The 17,492-nt window shown below is 43.3% G+C and overlaps 1 protein-coding gene across 5 annotated transcripts in view; it reads right to left on the bottom strand.

Moving 5' to 3' along the window:
- Positions 1-8,766: 8,766 nt before the first annotated feature.
- rfx7a (regulatory factor X7a) overlaps positions 8,767-17,492 on the bottom strand; it is a 34,898-nt gene continuing 26,172 nt past the window's right edge. For all 5 annotated transcript variants that reach the window (XM_021586241.3, XM_090222348.1, XM_021586242.3 and 2 more), the window contains one exon: positions 8,767-16,269. In XM_021586241.3, the coding sequence (XP_021441916.3) occupies positions 13,009-16,269 (3,261 nt within the window). In that variant the 3' untranslated portion in view covers positions 8,767-13,008. The remainder of the gene's footprint in view (positions 16,270-17,492) is intronic.

Here is a 17,492-nt window from a genome sequence, read left to right as displayed (position 1 = left end):
TATTCTGCTCGCCAAGAATACCTCATGATAAGCTGTAGACCATACTATTTACAAAGAGAGTTTTCTATATTTTTCGTAGCTGTCTATTTACCACCACAAACTCATGCTGGCGCTAAGACTGCAATCAATGAGCTGTATAGGGCCATAAGCCAACAAGAAAATGCTCACCCAGAGGCGGTACTCCTAGTGGCCGGTGATTTTAATGCAGGAAAACTAAAATCCATTTGACCTAATTTCTACCAGCATGTCACCTGTGCAACTAAAGGCGAAAACATCTCTAGATCACCGTTACTCCATACAAAGCTCTCCCTCGCCCTCCATTTGGCAAATCTGACCATAACCCTATCCTCCTAATTCCTGCTTACAAGCAAAAAACAACAACAAAAAACAGTAAGTACCAGTGACGCACTCAATACGGCAGTGGTCCTAAGCTACAGGGCTGTTTTTCTAGCACAGACTGGAATATGTTCCGGGATTCATCCGATGGCATTGAGAAGTTTACCACATCAGTCCCTGGCTTCATTAAGTGCACCAACAACGTCGTCCCCACAATGACCGTACGTACTTATCCCAACCAGAAGCCATGGAATCCAGGAAACATCTGCACTGAGCTAAAGCTGCTGCTTTCAAGGAGCAGGACACTATTCCAGATGCTTTTAAGAAATCCTGCTACACCCTCCAATGAACCACCAAACAGGCAACACGTCAATACAGGACTAAGATCGAATCCTACCACACCAGCTCTGATGATCGCCAGATGTGGCAGGGCTTGCAAACTCTCACGGATTACAAAGTGAAACCCAATCACGAGATGCGCATTGACACGAGCCTATCAGATGAACTAAATGCCTTTTATGCTCGCTTCGAGGCAAGCAACACTGAACCAAGCCCAATATTGGGCTAAATGAGCCTAACGTTACTCCTTAGTCCAAGGACCTGTTCTGTTTAAAGGGCGTATTGTCTCTGGAATCCAAAACAGCCAAATACTCCATCTAAACGTGTATTGATTCTCAATTGTGGTACAGTTCTAGAAACATAAATCCCTCTGCTTTCATATCAGATTAAAATAATTTCACAAATCAAAATACACACTTCTGTACACTGTTTTAACTGGTTTTAACACTGTTGCAGCCGACAGTATTATTCAGTGACAACACGTTTGTGGCGTCTGTCTTCCGTTTACACACAGGTGTTCGGAGATGCAGATACTGGAAATATGGCAGTGTGGGAACACTAACACTATGAAGGTGTGTTTCAATTGAATTTTTTTTCATTTTTTTATAATTTTTCTCTGATATGAAAGATGAGGTCCTTATGCTTCCAAAATCGTACCGCAAGAGATTGTGTTTATGTTCAGACCGAGCTCCCCTCTACAGAAGACGCCTTCGTACAATGACTGTGTAATGCAACTGAGAGTCTTGATCAAGGGCTAGACTGAACTAAGCATGAGAGCACCAGCTGTTCTGGATGACTGTGTGATCACACTCTCCATAGCCGATGTGAGTAAGACCTTTAAACAAGTTAACATTCACAAGGACAGACGGATTACCAGGACTCGTACTGAGAGAATGCGCTGAACAGCTGGCAACCTCTCCCTGACCCAGTCTGTAATACCTACATGTTTCATGCAGACCACCACAGTCCCTGTGCCCAAGAATGCCAAGGTAACCAGTATAAATGACTATTGCCTCATAGCACTCACATCTGTTGCCATGAAATGTTTTGAAAGGCTGGTCATGGCTCACATCAACACCATCATCCCAGACATCCACTGCAAATTTGCATACCACCCCAACATATCCACAGATGACGCAATCTCTATTGCACTCCACACTGCCCTTTCCCACCTGGAAAAAAGGAATAGCTACGTGAGAATGCTGTTTATTTACTACAGCTCAGCATTGAACACCATAGTGCCCTCCAAGCTCATCACTAAGCTAAGGACCCTGGGACTGAGCACCAACCTCTGCAACTGGATCCTGGACATCCTGTTGGGCCGTCCCCAGGTGGTGAGGGTAGGCAACACCACATCCACCACACTGACCCTCGACACGGGGGCCCTTCAGGGGTGTGACCTATCATGGTCCAAACACCGTTGCAGTGGTGTAAAGAACTTGAGTAAAAAATACTTTGAAATACTACTTAAGTCATTTTTGGGGGTATCTGTACTTTACCATTTATTTTTTGACTACTTTTACTTCACTACATTCCTAAATTTACTCCATGTATCTTCCCTGACACCCACTTGTTACATTTGAATGCTCAGCAGGAACAGAAAATAGTCCAATGCATGTATTTATCATGAGAACATCCCTGGTCATCCCTACTGCCTCTGATCTGGCGGACTAAACACACATGCTTCGTTTGTAAATTATGTCTGAGTGTTGGTGTGCTCCTGGCTATCTGTACATTTAAAAAATGGTGCAGTCTGGTTTGCGTAATAAGATATTTGAAATGATTTATACTTTTACTTTTGATACTTAGTATATTTTAGCAATTACATTTACCTTTGATTTAAAAAGCACCAAGTCTGGGAACAAAAGGTTTCTGAACAGCTTCTACCCCCAGCCATAAGACTGTTGAACAGTTACTCAAATCAAATCAAATTTATTTATATAGCCCTTCGTACATCAACTGATATCTCAAAGTGCTGTACAGAAACCCAGCCCCAAACTCCAAACAGCAAGCACTGCAGGTGTAGAAGCACGGTGGCTAGGAAAAACTCCCTAGAAAGGCCAAAACCTAGGAAGAAACCTAGAGAGGAACCAGGCTGTGGGGTGGCCAGTCCGCTTCTGGCTGTGCCGGATGGAGATTATAACAGAACATGGCCAAGATGTTCAAATGTTCATAAATGACCAGCATGGTCGAATAATAATAAGGCAGAACAGTTGAAACTGGAGCAGCAGCACGGCCAGGTGGACTGGGGACAGCAAGGAGTCATCATGTCAGGTAGTCCTGGGGCATGGTCCTAGGGCTCAGGTCCTCCTCCGAGAGAGAGAGAGAAAGAGAGAATTAGAGAGAGCACACTTAAATTCACACAGGACACCGAATAGGACAGGAGAAGTACTCCAGATATAACAAACTGACCCTAGCCCAACGACACAAACTACTGCAGCATAAATACTGGAGGCTGAGACAGGAGGGGTCAGGAGACACTGTGGCCCCATCCGAGGACATCCCCGGACAGGGCCAAACAGGAAGGATGTAACCCCACCCACTTTGCCAAAGCACAGCCCCCACACCACTAGAGGGATATTTTCAACCACCAAGTTACCATCCAGAGACAAGGCTGAGTATAGCCCACAAAGATCTCCGCCACGGCACAACCCAAGGAGGGGCGCCAACCCAGACAGGATGACCACATCAGTGAATCAACCCACTCAGGTGACGCACCCCTTCCAGGGACGGTATGAGAGAGCCCCAGTAAGCCAGTGACTGAGCCCCTGTAATAGGGTTAGAGGCAGAGAATCCCAGTGGAAAGAGGGGAACCGGCCAGGCAGAGACAGCAAGGGCGGTTCGTTGCTCCAGAGCCTTTCCGTTCACCTTCCCACTCCTGGGCCAGACTACACTCAATCATATGACCCACTGAAGAGATGAGTCTTCAGTAAAGACTTAAAGGTTGAGACCGAGTTTGCGTCTGTGACATGGGTAGGCAGACCGTTCCATAAAAATGGAGCTCTATAGGAGAAAGCCCTGCCTCCAGCTGTTTGCTTAGAAATTCTAGGGACAATTAGGAGGCCTGCGTCTTGTGACCGTAGCGTACGTGTAGGTATGTACGGCAGGACCAAATCAGAGAGATAGGTAGGAGCAAGCCCATGTAATGCTTTGTAGGTTAGCAGTAAAACCTTGAAATCAGCCCTTGCTTTGACAGGAAGCCAGTGTAGGGAGGCTAGCACTGGAGTAATATGATCTAATTTTTTGGTTCTAGTCACGATTCTAGCAGCCGTATTTAGCACTAACTGAAGTTTATTTAGTGCTTTATCCCGGTAGCCGGAAAGTAGAGCGTTGCAGTAGTCTAACCTAGAAGTAACAAAAGCATGGATTAATTTTTCTGCATCATTTTTGGACGGATAAGTTTCTGATTTTTGCAAAGTTACGTAGATGGAAAAAAGCTGTCCTTGAAATGGTCTTGATATGTTCTTCAAAAGAGAGATCAGCGTCCAGAGTAACGCCGAGGTCCTTCACAGTTTTATTTGAGACAACTGTACAACCATTAAGATTAATAGTCAGATTCAACAGATGATCTCTTTGTTTCTTGGGACCTAGAACAAGCATCTCTGTTTTGTCCGGGTTTAAAAGTAGAAAGTTTGCAGCCATCCACTTCCTTATGTCTGAAACACATGCTTCTAGCGAGGGCAATTTTGAGGCTTCACCATGTTTCATTGAAATGTACAGCTGTGTGTCATCCACATAGCAGTGAAAGTTAACATTATGTTTTCGAATGACATCCCCAAGAGGTAAAATATATAGTGAAAACAATAGTGGTCCTAAAACGGAATCAAATGACTGTTCAGGGCCGACTCTTTTCTCTGTATATATCAATGATGTTTCTCATGCTGCGGGCGATTCCCTGATCCACCTCTACGCAGACGACACCATTCTATATACTTCCGGCCCGTCCTTGGACACTGTGCTATCTAACCTCCAAATGAGCTTCAATGCCATACAGCACTCCTTCCGTGGCCTCCAACTGCTCTTAAACGCTAGTAAAACCAAATGCATGCTTTTCAACCGTTCGCTGCCTGCACCCGCACGCCTGACCAGCATCACCACCCTGGATGGTTCCGACCTTGAATATGTGGACATATATAAGTACCTAGGTGTCTGGCTAGACTCTAAACTCTCCTTCCAGACCCATATCAAACATCTCCAATCGAAAATCAAATCAAGAGTCGGCTTTCTATTCCGCAACAAAGCCTCCTTCACTCACGCCGCCAAACTTACCCTAGTAAAACTGACTATCCTACCGATCCTCGACTTCGGCGATGTCATCTACAAAATTGCTTCCAACACTCTACTCAGCAAACTGGATGCAGTTTATCACAGTGCCATCCGTTTTGTCACTAAAGCACCTTATACCACCCACCACTGCGACTTGTATGCTCTAGTCGGCTGGCCCTCGCTACATATTCGTCGCCAGACCCACTGGCTCCAGGTCATCTACAAGTCCATGCTAGGTAAAGCTCCGCCTTATCTCAGTTCACTGGTTACGATGGCAACACCCATCCGTAGCACGCGCTCCAGCAGGTGTATCTCACTGATCATCCCTAAAGCCAACACCTCATTTGGCCGCCTTTCGTTCCAGTTCTCTGCTGCCTGTGACTGGAACGAATTGCAAAAATCGCTGAAGTTGGAGACTTTTATCTCCCTCACCAACTTCAAACATCTGCTATCTGAGCAGCTAACCGATCGCTGCAGCTGTACATAGTCTATTGGTAAATAGCCCACCCATTTTCACCTACCTCATCCCCATACTGTTTTTATTTATTTATTTTTCTGCTCTTTTGCACACCAATATCTCTACCTGTACATAACCATCTGATCATTTATCACTCCAGTGTTAATCTGCATAATTGTAATTATTTGCCTACCTTCTCATGCCTTTTGCACACAATGTATATATAGACTCCCCTTTTTTCTACTGTGTTATTGACTTGTTAATTGTTTACTCCATGTGTAACTCTGTGTTGTCTGTTCACACTGCTATGCCTTATCTTGGCCAGGTCGCAGTTGCAAATGAGAACTTGTTCTCAACTAGCCTACCTGGTTAAATAAAGGTGAAATAAAAAAAATAAAAAAGACCATTTGCTTCCTGCCCTTTTTTTTTTTTGCACTTCCTCTATGCACACACAATGAACTCTACCCACACACTTACACATACTACACGGACATCTCCAACACACAAAAACTACAAATCACTCACACACACACACACACACACACACACACACACACACACACACAATACACATGCATATTATTGACACCACACACATGCTCACACAGACACATACGCTTCTGCTACTCTGTTATTATCTATCCTGATTGCCTAGTCACTTTTACCCCTACCTACATGTACAATACCAGTCAAAAGTTTGGACACACCTACTCATTCAAGGGTTTTTCTTTATTTTTTTACCATTTTCTACATTGTAGAATAATAGTGAAGACATCAAAACTATGAAATAACACATGGAATCATGTAGTAACCAAAAAAGTGTAAAAACAAATCAAAATATATTTAATATTTGAGGTTCTTCAAAGTAGCCACCCATTGCCTTGATGACAGCTTTCCACACTCTTGGCATTCTCTCAACCAGCTTCATGAGGTAGCCACCTGGAATGCATTTCAATTAACAGGTGTGCCTTGTTAAGTTAATTTGTGGAATTTCTTTTTCCTTTTTTTCCATTTCAAGAACTTTGAAAGTTACTTCAAGTGCAGTTGCAAAAACCATCAAGCGCTATGATGAAACTGGCTCTCATGAGGACCACCACAGGAAAAGAAGACCCAGTTACCTGCAGAGGATAATGTCATTAGTTACCAACTTCAGAAATTGCAGCCCAAATAAATGCTGCACAGAGTTCAAGTAACAGACACATCTCAACATCAACTGTTCAGAGGAGACTATGTGAATCAGGCCTTCATGGCCAAATTGCTGTAAAGAAACCACTACTAAAGGACACCAATAATAATGAGACTTGCTTGGGCCAAGAAACACGAGCAATGGACATTAGACCAGTGGAAATCTGTTCTTTGGTCTGTAATTTAACCATAAAAAAAGTATCATTTCTCGCTGATATGTTAACAAAACCGTACCACACGCGTCTGGGCTTTTAACAAAACTCCCCAGGCCAGAAGATACTATCATCAATAGGAGCTAAAGGTAGTTAGCATCTATGAATGGGTTACCTTGAGACAAGCACTACTTCGTTGTCATAATTTAGGAAACCGGTTGAATGACACACAGGTTAATCCACATCCCATGAGATGGACGAAAGGATGTTGTTCACATTCAAAGATACCTGATCCAACTGACCTTGTTTAGAAGTATTTATGTTCATGCCGTCCCTCGCTGGAACCTGTACAAAAAGTCAAGAAATTTAAAAAAATCAGTAAAAAATATTGGACTTGGACTATACTTTTTTAATTCAGCAATAGTGTTCTACAATGATCATCTTGATCAAATCAAGGCGACAGCATTGTAAAATGTAACATTAGCTCTCAACTTCAGCCCGTTTCTGTTTAGAATGGAGTACGATGAGTGCACTGTATAATAAATGGGAGGATATGTCCTCTACCAAAAGATCTTGGGCTTTTTGGGGAGGTAGTTTACTTGCCCTGGGTTCAAGCCTTGATTCAGCTGTTCTCCCTCAATTACCACACATTTACAAAATCACTGAACTACCACATCATTGGGAATTTTAGAAGATTCTCAGTTCAGTATCAGCTAGTTAACAACTCCAAAAACAGACAATGGAGTGGGACATTGTATTTACCAGACCAATTACACAGTTTGCTGTTGCACAGTAGTCTGTTCAAGTTGGTTCATTACATAATGGAACATTCTCACCAGCAGAACATTTTAATTTGGAGAATGTTTTTGCAGACAAGCTCTTTAAGCCAAATGGTAATCTCCCCTCACCATTTTTACAATAGAACTACACTGAGTGTACAAAACATTAGGAACACCTTCCTAATATTGAGTTGCACCTCCTTTTGCCCTCAGGACAGCCTCAATTTGTCGGGGCATGGACTCTACAAGGTGTCGGAAGCATTCTACAGGGATACTGGCCCATGTTGACTCCAATGCTTTCCACAGTTGTGTCAAGTTGGCTGGATGTCCTGTGGGTGATGGACCATTCTTGATACACATGGGAAACTGTTGAGTGTGAAAACCCAGCAGCATTGCAGTTCTTGATACTCAAACTGGTGCGCCTGGCACCTATTACCATACCCTGTTCAAAGGCACTTAAATATTTTGTCTTGCCCATTCACCCTCTGAATGGCACACAAACCATGTCTCAATTGTCTCAAGGCTTAAAAATCCTTCTTTAACATGTCTCCTCCCCTTCATCTACACTGATTGAAGTGGATTTAACAAGTGACATCAATAAGGGATCATAGCTCATGAATTAGCATTGGAGCTATAAGCAATTTACAAAGACTAGAAGCAGACATTTTTTCCTGCTCTTCTACTAGCCAGCTCTCATCAGCAGGCTTGATATCTCAGACAGATGGTGCAAATGATGCCAAATGTGCATTGTTTTTCTATCATGAGCTGCATCAGGCTATATAAAGATTAGCCACTCTCTGGAACATCATTACCACATTCACATCAAACATGCTAAAACGTACAAATAACATCATTGGAAATTGTGAATACACTTCCCACAAGTGCGGTTTCATTCCTTTTGTGGTACTGTAACATTTTCAATAACCCCTATGGAATAGGATTTGAGAAGATCAGTTCAAACCATGGTCTTCCACACTCATGTGACTTAATCAACTAGAATAGATATAGGATCTATGGAATGTGGTGTTTGGCACACCATATCTTTTTAGCTTCATATTGAATAACTTAAGCTACGGTGAGGAAAAGGACACTGAAAACAAAAGTGAGATTAACAGTAAAGTAAATACATATTTATTTGAATCATCACAGCTCTGGGGATAAAACCTTTGTGGGACCAAACCAGAAGATTCTAGCTAAGTGAAGGTAGTGTAAATGCATGTAGAGTGGAAAAACAACAATTGAAACCAAGATATTCAAGTACTTAAAAAAAAAGTTTATTGGTTTTAAAAACCCTTTAAAAAAATCTCAACATCAGTGAGCACTTTCAATTAAAAAAAGACAGAAGAAACTTTGCTGAAACGCTAAAGCAACTTTATCAAATTACTCTACGGTCTGCTGTACACTAGACAACAACAAGGGTTAAAGGGACTTTATACCAGGTCTGTGAAAAGTACAGGACTCAGCTGCCCCTGTGCACTTAAAGAAGAACAGACAGGGTTTGTCTTCATTTAAGTACAAACATCAGTGCTTATTTTCAATGGTTTCTGGAGAGAAAAAAATAAATCTTCACAGTTACATAAAAAAAGTAAAAACATCTAAAACAGAACGGATTCAAAACCTGAACATACAGAACAAATATTAATCTGAATTAGTAAACGTCAAACAATGCAAGTAACTTGTGAGTCGCTATACCTTTCTGTTCCGATTGACAGGACCAATCCTGAATTACAGCAAAGTGGTTACAAATACTCTGTACAATAGAATTCTACAAACATGCACACATATCATTTATTAACATGGTGAATGATTTATTTGAGAATATTTCTGTTTAAATGTTTCTTTAAATTGAGTTTCATATTCTCATGAGAATGAAGTAAAAAATAAAAAAGTATCTCATTGAGATTAAGGTACATTGCTACACAAGACAATTAGCGTTCTCATATTTTTTTGATTGACATTTCAATTATTTTTTCACTTAGTTAAGCTCTTTAAAAAAATATTTGGGTTGCTTCAATTAATGCATTTGTCCTAAAAGAGGTGCCAATGCCTTGGTTCATTAAATGTTTAGTGCAATAACATGAACCTTCAAAGCTTGTTGAAATTTTAACCATGACATTCCGATGTCCATTGCAATGTTCTTGGCACAAAATCTGTCAGAGAAAGATAGCTATGCAACCTGGTAATATAATACTTTTTTTTTTTTTAAATACCCATGCTATTTTCTCACTCGAAGCAGACGTCTTCTGTAAAAAGCCAACCAATATAAATCTCAGGAAGCAAACAAAAAAACACCAAGCTAAGAAAAAAACAAACACACAGCATTATCTGTACAAGAAAGGGCGCCAGCGGCCAAGCACAGTTTAGCTGGCTCCTGATCCAAAATCACCAATATAGCATTTCAGAGGGTGCAGGTGCACAGAACCAGTTTAAGTTATATCAATACAGTGTCAGAGCTTTCATACGTACAAACTGTGGGGTTCAAAATGAGAGGAACACTTACAACAGTCAACTGAATTAACCCCAATATTGTCCTGCTACATTGGTTTTTATAAACCAGAACAGTAGTGTGGTTTTCAGCATGTTTTCCAGTGCTACAGATCAGTTGCCAGTTTCACAATTTCCTCAAATTATTTTCAACCATCCCACCTGAAAGAAGGACAATTCCAAATGGCCATATAAAGGTATTTGACTGATGTCAGGCAAATAGGCAAATGACTGGGTTATTTGTGGGTTCTTCTTCTAAAAAAAAAAAAACTATTTAATGCTTTTTTTTCTCACACTAATTAGTTACTCTTTGGTATGGATATAAGGCTCAGAAGATTAAAAGCTCATAAAAACCACAGGATCTGGCCAATTAGCTATTCCCTTTATGATTTGCATGCCTTATTCACACACTGTTCTTCACTATACTATAAGCTATTTAAACCTGTAGTAGATGACCCATACTTTACCACTCAATTTTTTACAAATTTTTGTCTCCAGGTGAAACACGTCCCTTCACTGTTAGAATAAAATGCAGTGGATTAATGAACTCAACAAGAACATTATTCAAGGGGAAGAAAATGACAATTTATACAAATGTTTATGTAATTCTGTATTACAGTATTCCATAATACTGTATTTTCTACTGGATCTAGACTAATGTACGGGGAATAGCTTTCAATGTATGACGGTAAAATATGCACTTTTGTGCCTTTTTATAGGAAGGACTTTGAATATCTAATGGCATAATATTAAACTAAACTATTAACTTTAATTGAATCTAAATCACTTCATATCCATCACATTTTTTACTGAATGTATGTAACATGACATTTTTTTTTTAAAGGGAAAAACTACATACATTTACATAAACCTGCAGTAACCTACTTTGACAGTAGCAGCCGCTTTGATAAGTAAAAAATGCATAGTGTTAAAATAAATCAGAACCAGAATAGTCATTTTCCCCCAAATAGATACACGACTGAAACAGGGCAGGGTCATCTCCAGTCAATACACTTTGGTATAGGGGTGTCATAAGGTTAAATTCCTATTCATATATTCCTCCACTTCCTTACTTAAATCAATATATTTCTGTTAATTAAAATGATACCCGCCAAATAGTCAAAGAACGTAAATAAAAGTCTTAAAAAGCTTGACAGAGGTGAAAAGGGTCATCTTCTGCATTATACGGTTTAAATACAAGATTTAACTGTCCTCCATCTTAAAGCCTATTTCCTTTAGTTCTGCAGTCACTAAAGTGCAAGCTATCCCCATTACAGGTCTTTATTATGGTTGTTTTAATTCTTATAAACATATACGATTCTAAACAAAGCAATCCTTTCGACACTAAGGACAGGGGAGCTCAACTACAGTAAGAATGTCAGCATTCAGGGCAAAATGTGGGAGAAGCAAGCCTAAAAAATGACAATATTAACAGATACCATCTGTTGTTCTTCAGCTACCTGCTCTGAGTTTCAGTGTACTCAAAGTGCATTAACTACTGGGACATGAGGGGAAATCTGAAAAGGTGAAAAGACATAGTACATTCAAATCTCAATTTAATAGCCTACATTTTTTGTACCATGCACACTGGAATTTGAGTGGTCAATATCTTATTTGTAAAGTTTGCATAACATTTCAGCAAAACGGACAATCAGACATCTTCTGACAAGTTTAGTATACAGACAGTATATCTTGACCTTTAAATCTATAGTTTGAATAATATTCTGTAGTCACACAGATTCTTTTTCAAACAGCTGCCGTTTTCCTACTTGTAAAAATCCAAATTCTGAGAGAATGGAACTAGTTTGCCTCAATATCATTGCAAACAATGTATGTTAAAGGTCGAACACAGCTGTTTTTTTTTTTATCTCAATATCAAATAATTTATTTCTGGGTAAAAATGAAGTACCTTACTGTGATTTAATTGAAAGAAATGGGCAAAAAGTACAAATACAAAATAGGTTCTTAGCAAAGAACAAATTCTCAAGCAAGAATTTTGCTAGGACTGAGTAGGGAGGGGAAACCTAAAAACTAGCTGTTATTGGCAGAAGGTTTGGAACTCTTTCTTATTGGTCTATTAAATACATATACTGCCAGGTGATGTCACCATGCAGGCCAAAACTCCATCTCATCTAAACAGGCTGACATTTTAGGCGGTCTTTTCAAACAGCTCCTACACTAAAAGGGCATTATCATTTTCACAGTATTATTCCAACCAGTGTGGAAATATTTAAAACATGGTTCTTTAAGTAGACCAACAAAACATTTTTATTTACAGATTATGGGGGAATTTTTTTAACCATCGATTGATTTTGGTATATTTGTCTTGCACCTGCAATCCTTAAGAAGACTTGAAACGGCAATGAGAAACATTAGTACCAGTGCATGCTACTGCAAATGCCCTCTCGAGGTATCTCAACTCTTCATTGAGAGGTACAGGGGCATATTAGGTGAGCATACACCCCATTTACCGTTCTTGCACAACAGTATGCTTCTAAAGCAATTCCAAATTATTTGTCTGATGAAGTCTATCTTCAGATCTACCTCAATGGAAGTAAAACAATTTACAGAGGGAGGAACAGTTGCCAATTATTTGCCAAACCTCTTGTTTTAGTCAACAGCTCCTGAACAAAAACTTTATCCAAAATGATAGTCTACAGATCTCTTAAAGATTACCAAACATCTCTCTCTTTATATCCTGTCCTTCTGAAAATGTAAAAATACTTGTTATTCTACTGTCTTGATCTAAATGCTCTTGAAAAACTATGATGTCTGAAGAGGGAGAAATGGATGAGTCAGCACCAGCGATGAGCTGTGAGAGAAAACCAGCATATTTGTAAGTGTGATCATTTCTGTTCAGCCTGGCACTTAGACTGGACAAAAGTCATTGTATCCCGAGTGTTGCAGTGTGCTATACAATGTCAATGTGAATAATTACAAAGAAGATTTTTACAAAACAATAGGTATAAACAAATCATTTCACCTTCATGAAATAAAAGCAGAGCCCATATTAACCCATTAACCCGACTGTGGGCTGGTCTTTACTTTCCAGCCAATCAAATCCATTGGAATTCGCAGTCTCGCTGCAAATCTGCTGGAACAGCGGATCATTCTTCAGTTCCTCCAGTGTAGAGTCTTCATATTGTCCCTGCTGCTGATTGGGGTCAAACAGAAGGTTTGTGTCCAAATTGTTCAGGTCATTGATGCTACTGGAAAGATCAGAGGTCAATCGAAAATCAGACCCCACAGGGTTGAGTTCTGACACCTGTCCCACAAGCTGATTGCCAGGAGTAAGGCTGCCGTCCACTAAGAGGTCTTTAACGGTGGTGCTGAAATCTAGCTGCAGCTGTTGTTGTTGCTGCTGCTGAAGGTTCTGGGCCAGCAGCATAGGCTGGCTCTGCTGATGCTGCTGTTCTCCAGTAGCCGATTGTGCTTGGCTGTCACCTGCTGAGAGAATCATCTGTTCGTTCCTAGAGTTCTTCATGAGGTAACCAGGCTTCTGAAACTCGTACGCATTCTGAGTGTTGGAAGTCATCAGAGTCTGATGGTTGGCACTTCTGGGGAAGCTGGGAGTGGTCTCTAAGATGTGGGTGAGGTTCATGCGGGCTGTGTAGTTGGACGGAAGGTTGTTGATACCCAGGCCCCGCACCGCGTCGTCACTGTCCCCGTCCATCTTGCTCAGGAGCACGTTGGTGATCTTTTTGCTGTTGGTCTGGCCCTGCATGGGCAGCACCTCCGTCTGCATCATCACGTTAACAGGCACAGACTGGCTCCTCTGTGCCATGCTGCTGACGTCCCCATGGCTGTTGGCGAAGATGTTGATCATCTCGGGGGTCACGGGGGAGGTGAAGGGGGACACCACTGTTCGGGGGATGTTGCCACTCTGGTTGCCACTCAGGTTTCGCTGGCGCACGGCAGGGCTCACACTACGACAGCGGAAGGTCCCGCTTGCTGAAGATGTACTGGTGGTCTTGTTGTCCAGAGGGGCGGGCACAGCGAAGCTCTCCTGCTTGTTCAGGTTGGCCATACTGGCTGCCTGCTGCTGCACCGGAGAGATGGGTGTCAGGCGGCCGTAGTGTCCGTCGTGGTGCCTCGTCTGAGACTGATAGGACTGGCCAGGGATGGCGAAGGCATGGGGCTTTCGGAAGTGGTCGTCGACCAGGTCCTGATAGCTGGGGAGGATACTGATGCCGTTGATGGAGTTCCCCCCGCTTTTGTTGTAACCATTGTTCATCCACTCCAGTTTGGCCTTGTCTGGGTGAGTAGCCATGGGCCTCTGCATGGGCTTGACAGGGCTGCTGGAGACAATGCTGCCGTCGTGGTAGCCTGTAGTGCTGGAGTTAATGGGAGTGAAGGCAAAGGGGTTCCTGCACTCCACAGGGCTGGGGGGCACGCTGCCGCTGCAGTTGGAGTGTGGAGTGCCGATGGGGGTGTGTCGGCTGCTCCCCAGGGCACTGTCCACCGGGGTGGTGGGGGCCATGCGGGAGCAGGGGCTCTCCCTAGTCAGGCCCTGGCCTCCTCCCATCATCTCAGAGGTGGATGTGGGAGTTAGGGTAGGGTTTTGGACAGGGGTGGTGCTGCTGTGTACTGATTGGAAGTAAGGGGTCATTGTCTGGTTGGAGGACATCATGTTGCCCTGCATTACAGACTGTTGGCCTTGCAGCGTCACGTTAGCTCCGAAGGCCTGCAGACTGCTGTTGAGCTTCATCTGCTCTTCCATCTGCACCAGCTCCTCCACAATGCTGTCCTGGGTCATATCGTCATCATTGAAATGGAAGTAGTCCATGTCTGTCTGCATGGAGAGCTGGCTAGAGGCTGGGGCCTGGCCCATCATGGCCAGGGGCTCCATGACCGGTGTGGATGCCTGCTTGTGGTCTGTGATCTGCTGGGCGTAGGCTTGCTGCTGCTGTTGCTTACCTCCCTCCAGCTGGCCCCCAACCCACATGGTGTTCCTCAGGTCACTCACAGCAGACTGCTCCAGTAGGGCAGAGCTGTTGGGCATGGCTTGCATGTTACCTGTCATGTGCTGCTGGTGCTGAATTCGTGCATGACCAGCCGGGGCACTAATGTTGCTGATGCTGCTAGTGTCCATGGTGATCGGAGTGTCTCTACTCTGCACGGAGCTCTGTGGCTTGACAACAGTCTGGAAGCCTCTGGTTCCGATGGGGGTATCAGAGAGTGACAGGATTCGAGTTGGGACAGTGGAGTTCAGTTTCACAGTAACTTTACCAATGGCTGGTGCACTTTCAGGTCTGACCGGGGTTCCTGTCCTGGGGAGTTTCTTCACTCCTGCACCAATCCCATGTCTGTAACCATCGGAGCCCCCAAGAGGTTGCTGGGAGATGAAGACCCTTTTGACAGGCGTGGGATAAGACTCTGGGCCGACGCCTGGGCGTTTCCTGGGGCTCTTGGAGGCGATGAGTGATGTGGCAACAGTGCCGCCATTGGGTGACAGAGTGGTGCTGGTATTCTGATTGGAGACCGTCAAATACAAAGTACTTTCGTTATTGGTGTTATTATTGCTACCAGCTGTAGCTGCCACAGTGTTGTTGCGCAAAGAGGACTTGCCATTGCAATTGGTTCCAGCCATTGCCTCCAGTCCCAGGGAGCCTTTAGTGTGAGGCATGGGCACACTGGCAGCCCTTGGTACAGCTCCTCCAGCCCTCTGGCCCCCTGCAGCTTCCTGAGCCATAGTAAGCCTGCTAGCACCCAGGGCCGGACTGCCTTCACTTATGGCTTCACCCTCAATCATCTTGATGTCGATGGTAGGGGTGGTGGTGGCCCGGCCTGACCTGGCTAAGGGGGACAGGATGGGGGCTGCAGAGCCACTCCTGGCCCGCGGGCTGGGTCTGCTCTCCTCCAGGGCTACAGTGCTGCCCATGCCAGCAGAGGCAGGCCTTAAGGTGGTGTTTGTTAAGGTTGTTGTAGTGCTGCAGTTGGGAGCCAGGGATATGGTGGTCATCTTGACCACGTTGACAGAGCTGATGTGGGGTGTGGGCTGCATCACGGTCTTGATGGGGCTGTTGGTGATGAGCAGGGTGGGGGGCGAGCGCAGGGTGATGGCGCTGGTGGCTGAGGGTTTAGGCAGGATCTGGGCATAGCGGTGACGGGCAGAGCGGTCCCCCACAGGGCTGGCTGGGATATTCTGAGGGGTCTTGGGACACTTGACAGGCTGCATTGACTGGGTCACCACTTGGAAGTTGACAGGCAGAATCTTGCCCTCCGATGTTCCCACAGGACTGGGGGACATCAGCTGCCTGCTCCTTTGTACCTGCATATACAGCATAGAAAAACGTGACACAAAAAAGTATTAATAAGATGTACAGTTGAAGTCAGAAGTTTACATTCACCTTAGCCAAATACATTTAAACTCAGTTTTTTCACAATTCCTGACATTTAATCTGAGTAAAAATTCCCTGTTTTAGGTCCGTTAAGGATAATCACTTTATTTTAAGAATGTGAAATGTCAGAATAATAGCAGAGAGAATGATTTCAGCTTTTATTTATTTCATCATTCCCAGTGGGTCAGAAGTTTACATACACTCAATTAGTATTTGGTAGCTGCCTTTAAATTGTTTAACTTGGGTCAAATGTTTCAGGTAGCCTTCTACAAGCTTCCCAAAATAAGATGGGTGAATTTTGTCTCATTCCTCCTGACAGAGCTGGGGTAGCTGAGTCAGGTTTGTAGGCCTCCATGTTCCCACATGCTTTTTCAGTTCTACCCACAAATGTTCTATAAGATTGAGGTCAGGGCTTTGTGATACACACTCCAATACCTTAACTTTGTTGTCCTTAAGCCGTTTTTCCACAACGTTGGGAGTATGCTTGGGGTCATTGTCCATTTGGAAGACCCATTTGCTACCAAGCTTTAACTTCCTGACTGATGTCTTGAGATGTTGCTTCAATATATCCACATAATTATCCTCCCTCATGATGCCATCTATTTTGTGAAGTGCACCAGTCCTTCCTGCATCAAAGCACCCCCACAACATGATGCTGCCACCCCCGTGCTGCACGGTTGGGATGGTGTTCTTTGGCTTGCAAGACTACCCCTTTTACCTCCAAACATAACGAAGGTCATTATGCCCAAACAGTTCTATTTTTGTTTCATCAGACCAGAGGACATTTCTCCAAAATGTACGATCTTTGTCCTCACGTGCAGTTGCAAACCGTAGTCTGGCGTTTTTATGACGGTTTTGGAGCAGTGGCTTCTTCCTTGCTGAGCGGCCTTTCAGGTTATGTCGATATAGGACTCGTTTTACTGTGGATATAGATACTTTTTTTCTTGTTTCCTCCAGCATCTTCACAAGGTCCTTTGTTGTTGTTCTGGGATTGATTTTCACTTTTCACACCAAAGTACGTTCATCTCTAGGAGACAGAACGCGTCTCCTTCCTGAGCGGTATGACGGCTGCGTGGTCTCATGGTGTTTATACTTGCATACTATTGTTTGTACAGATGAATGTGGTACCTTCAGGCATTTGGAAATTGCTTCC

The sequence above is a fragment of the Oncorhynchus mykiss genome, chromosome 26 (assembly GCF_057628025.1).
Source record: "Oncorhynchus mykiss isolate SJ-2025 chromosome 26, ASM5762802v1, whole genome shotgun sequence".
In the NCBI taxonomy this organism is placed as follows: Eukaryota; Metazoa; Chordata; class Actinopteri; order Salmoniformes; family Salmonidae; genus Oncorhynchus; species Oncorhynchus mykiss.
The sequence above is the reverse complement of the archived record's forward strand: the minus strand, read 5'-3'. Positions and strand labels throughout refer to the sequence as shown.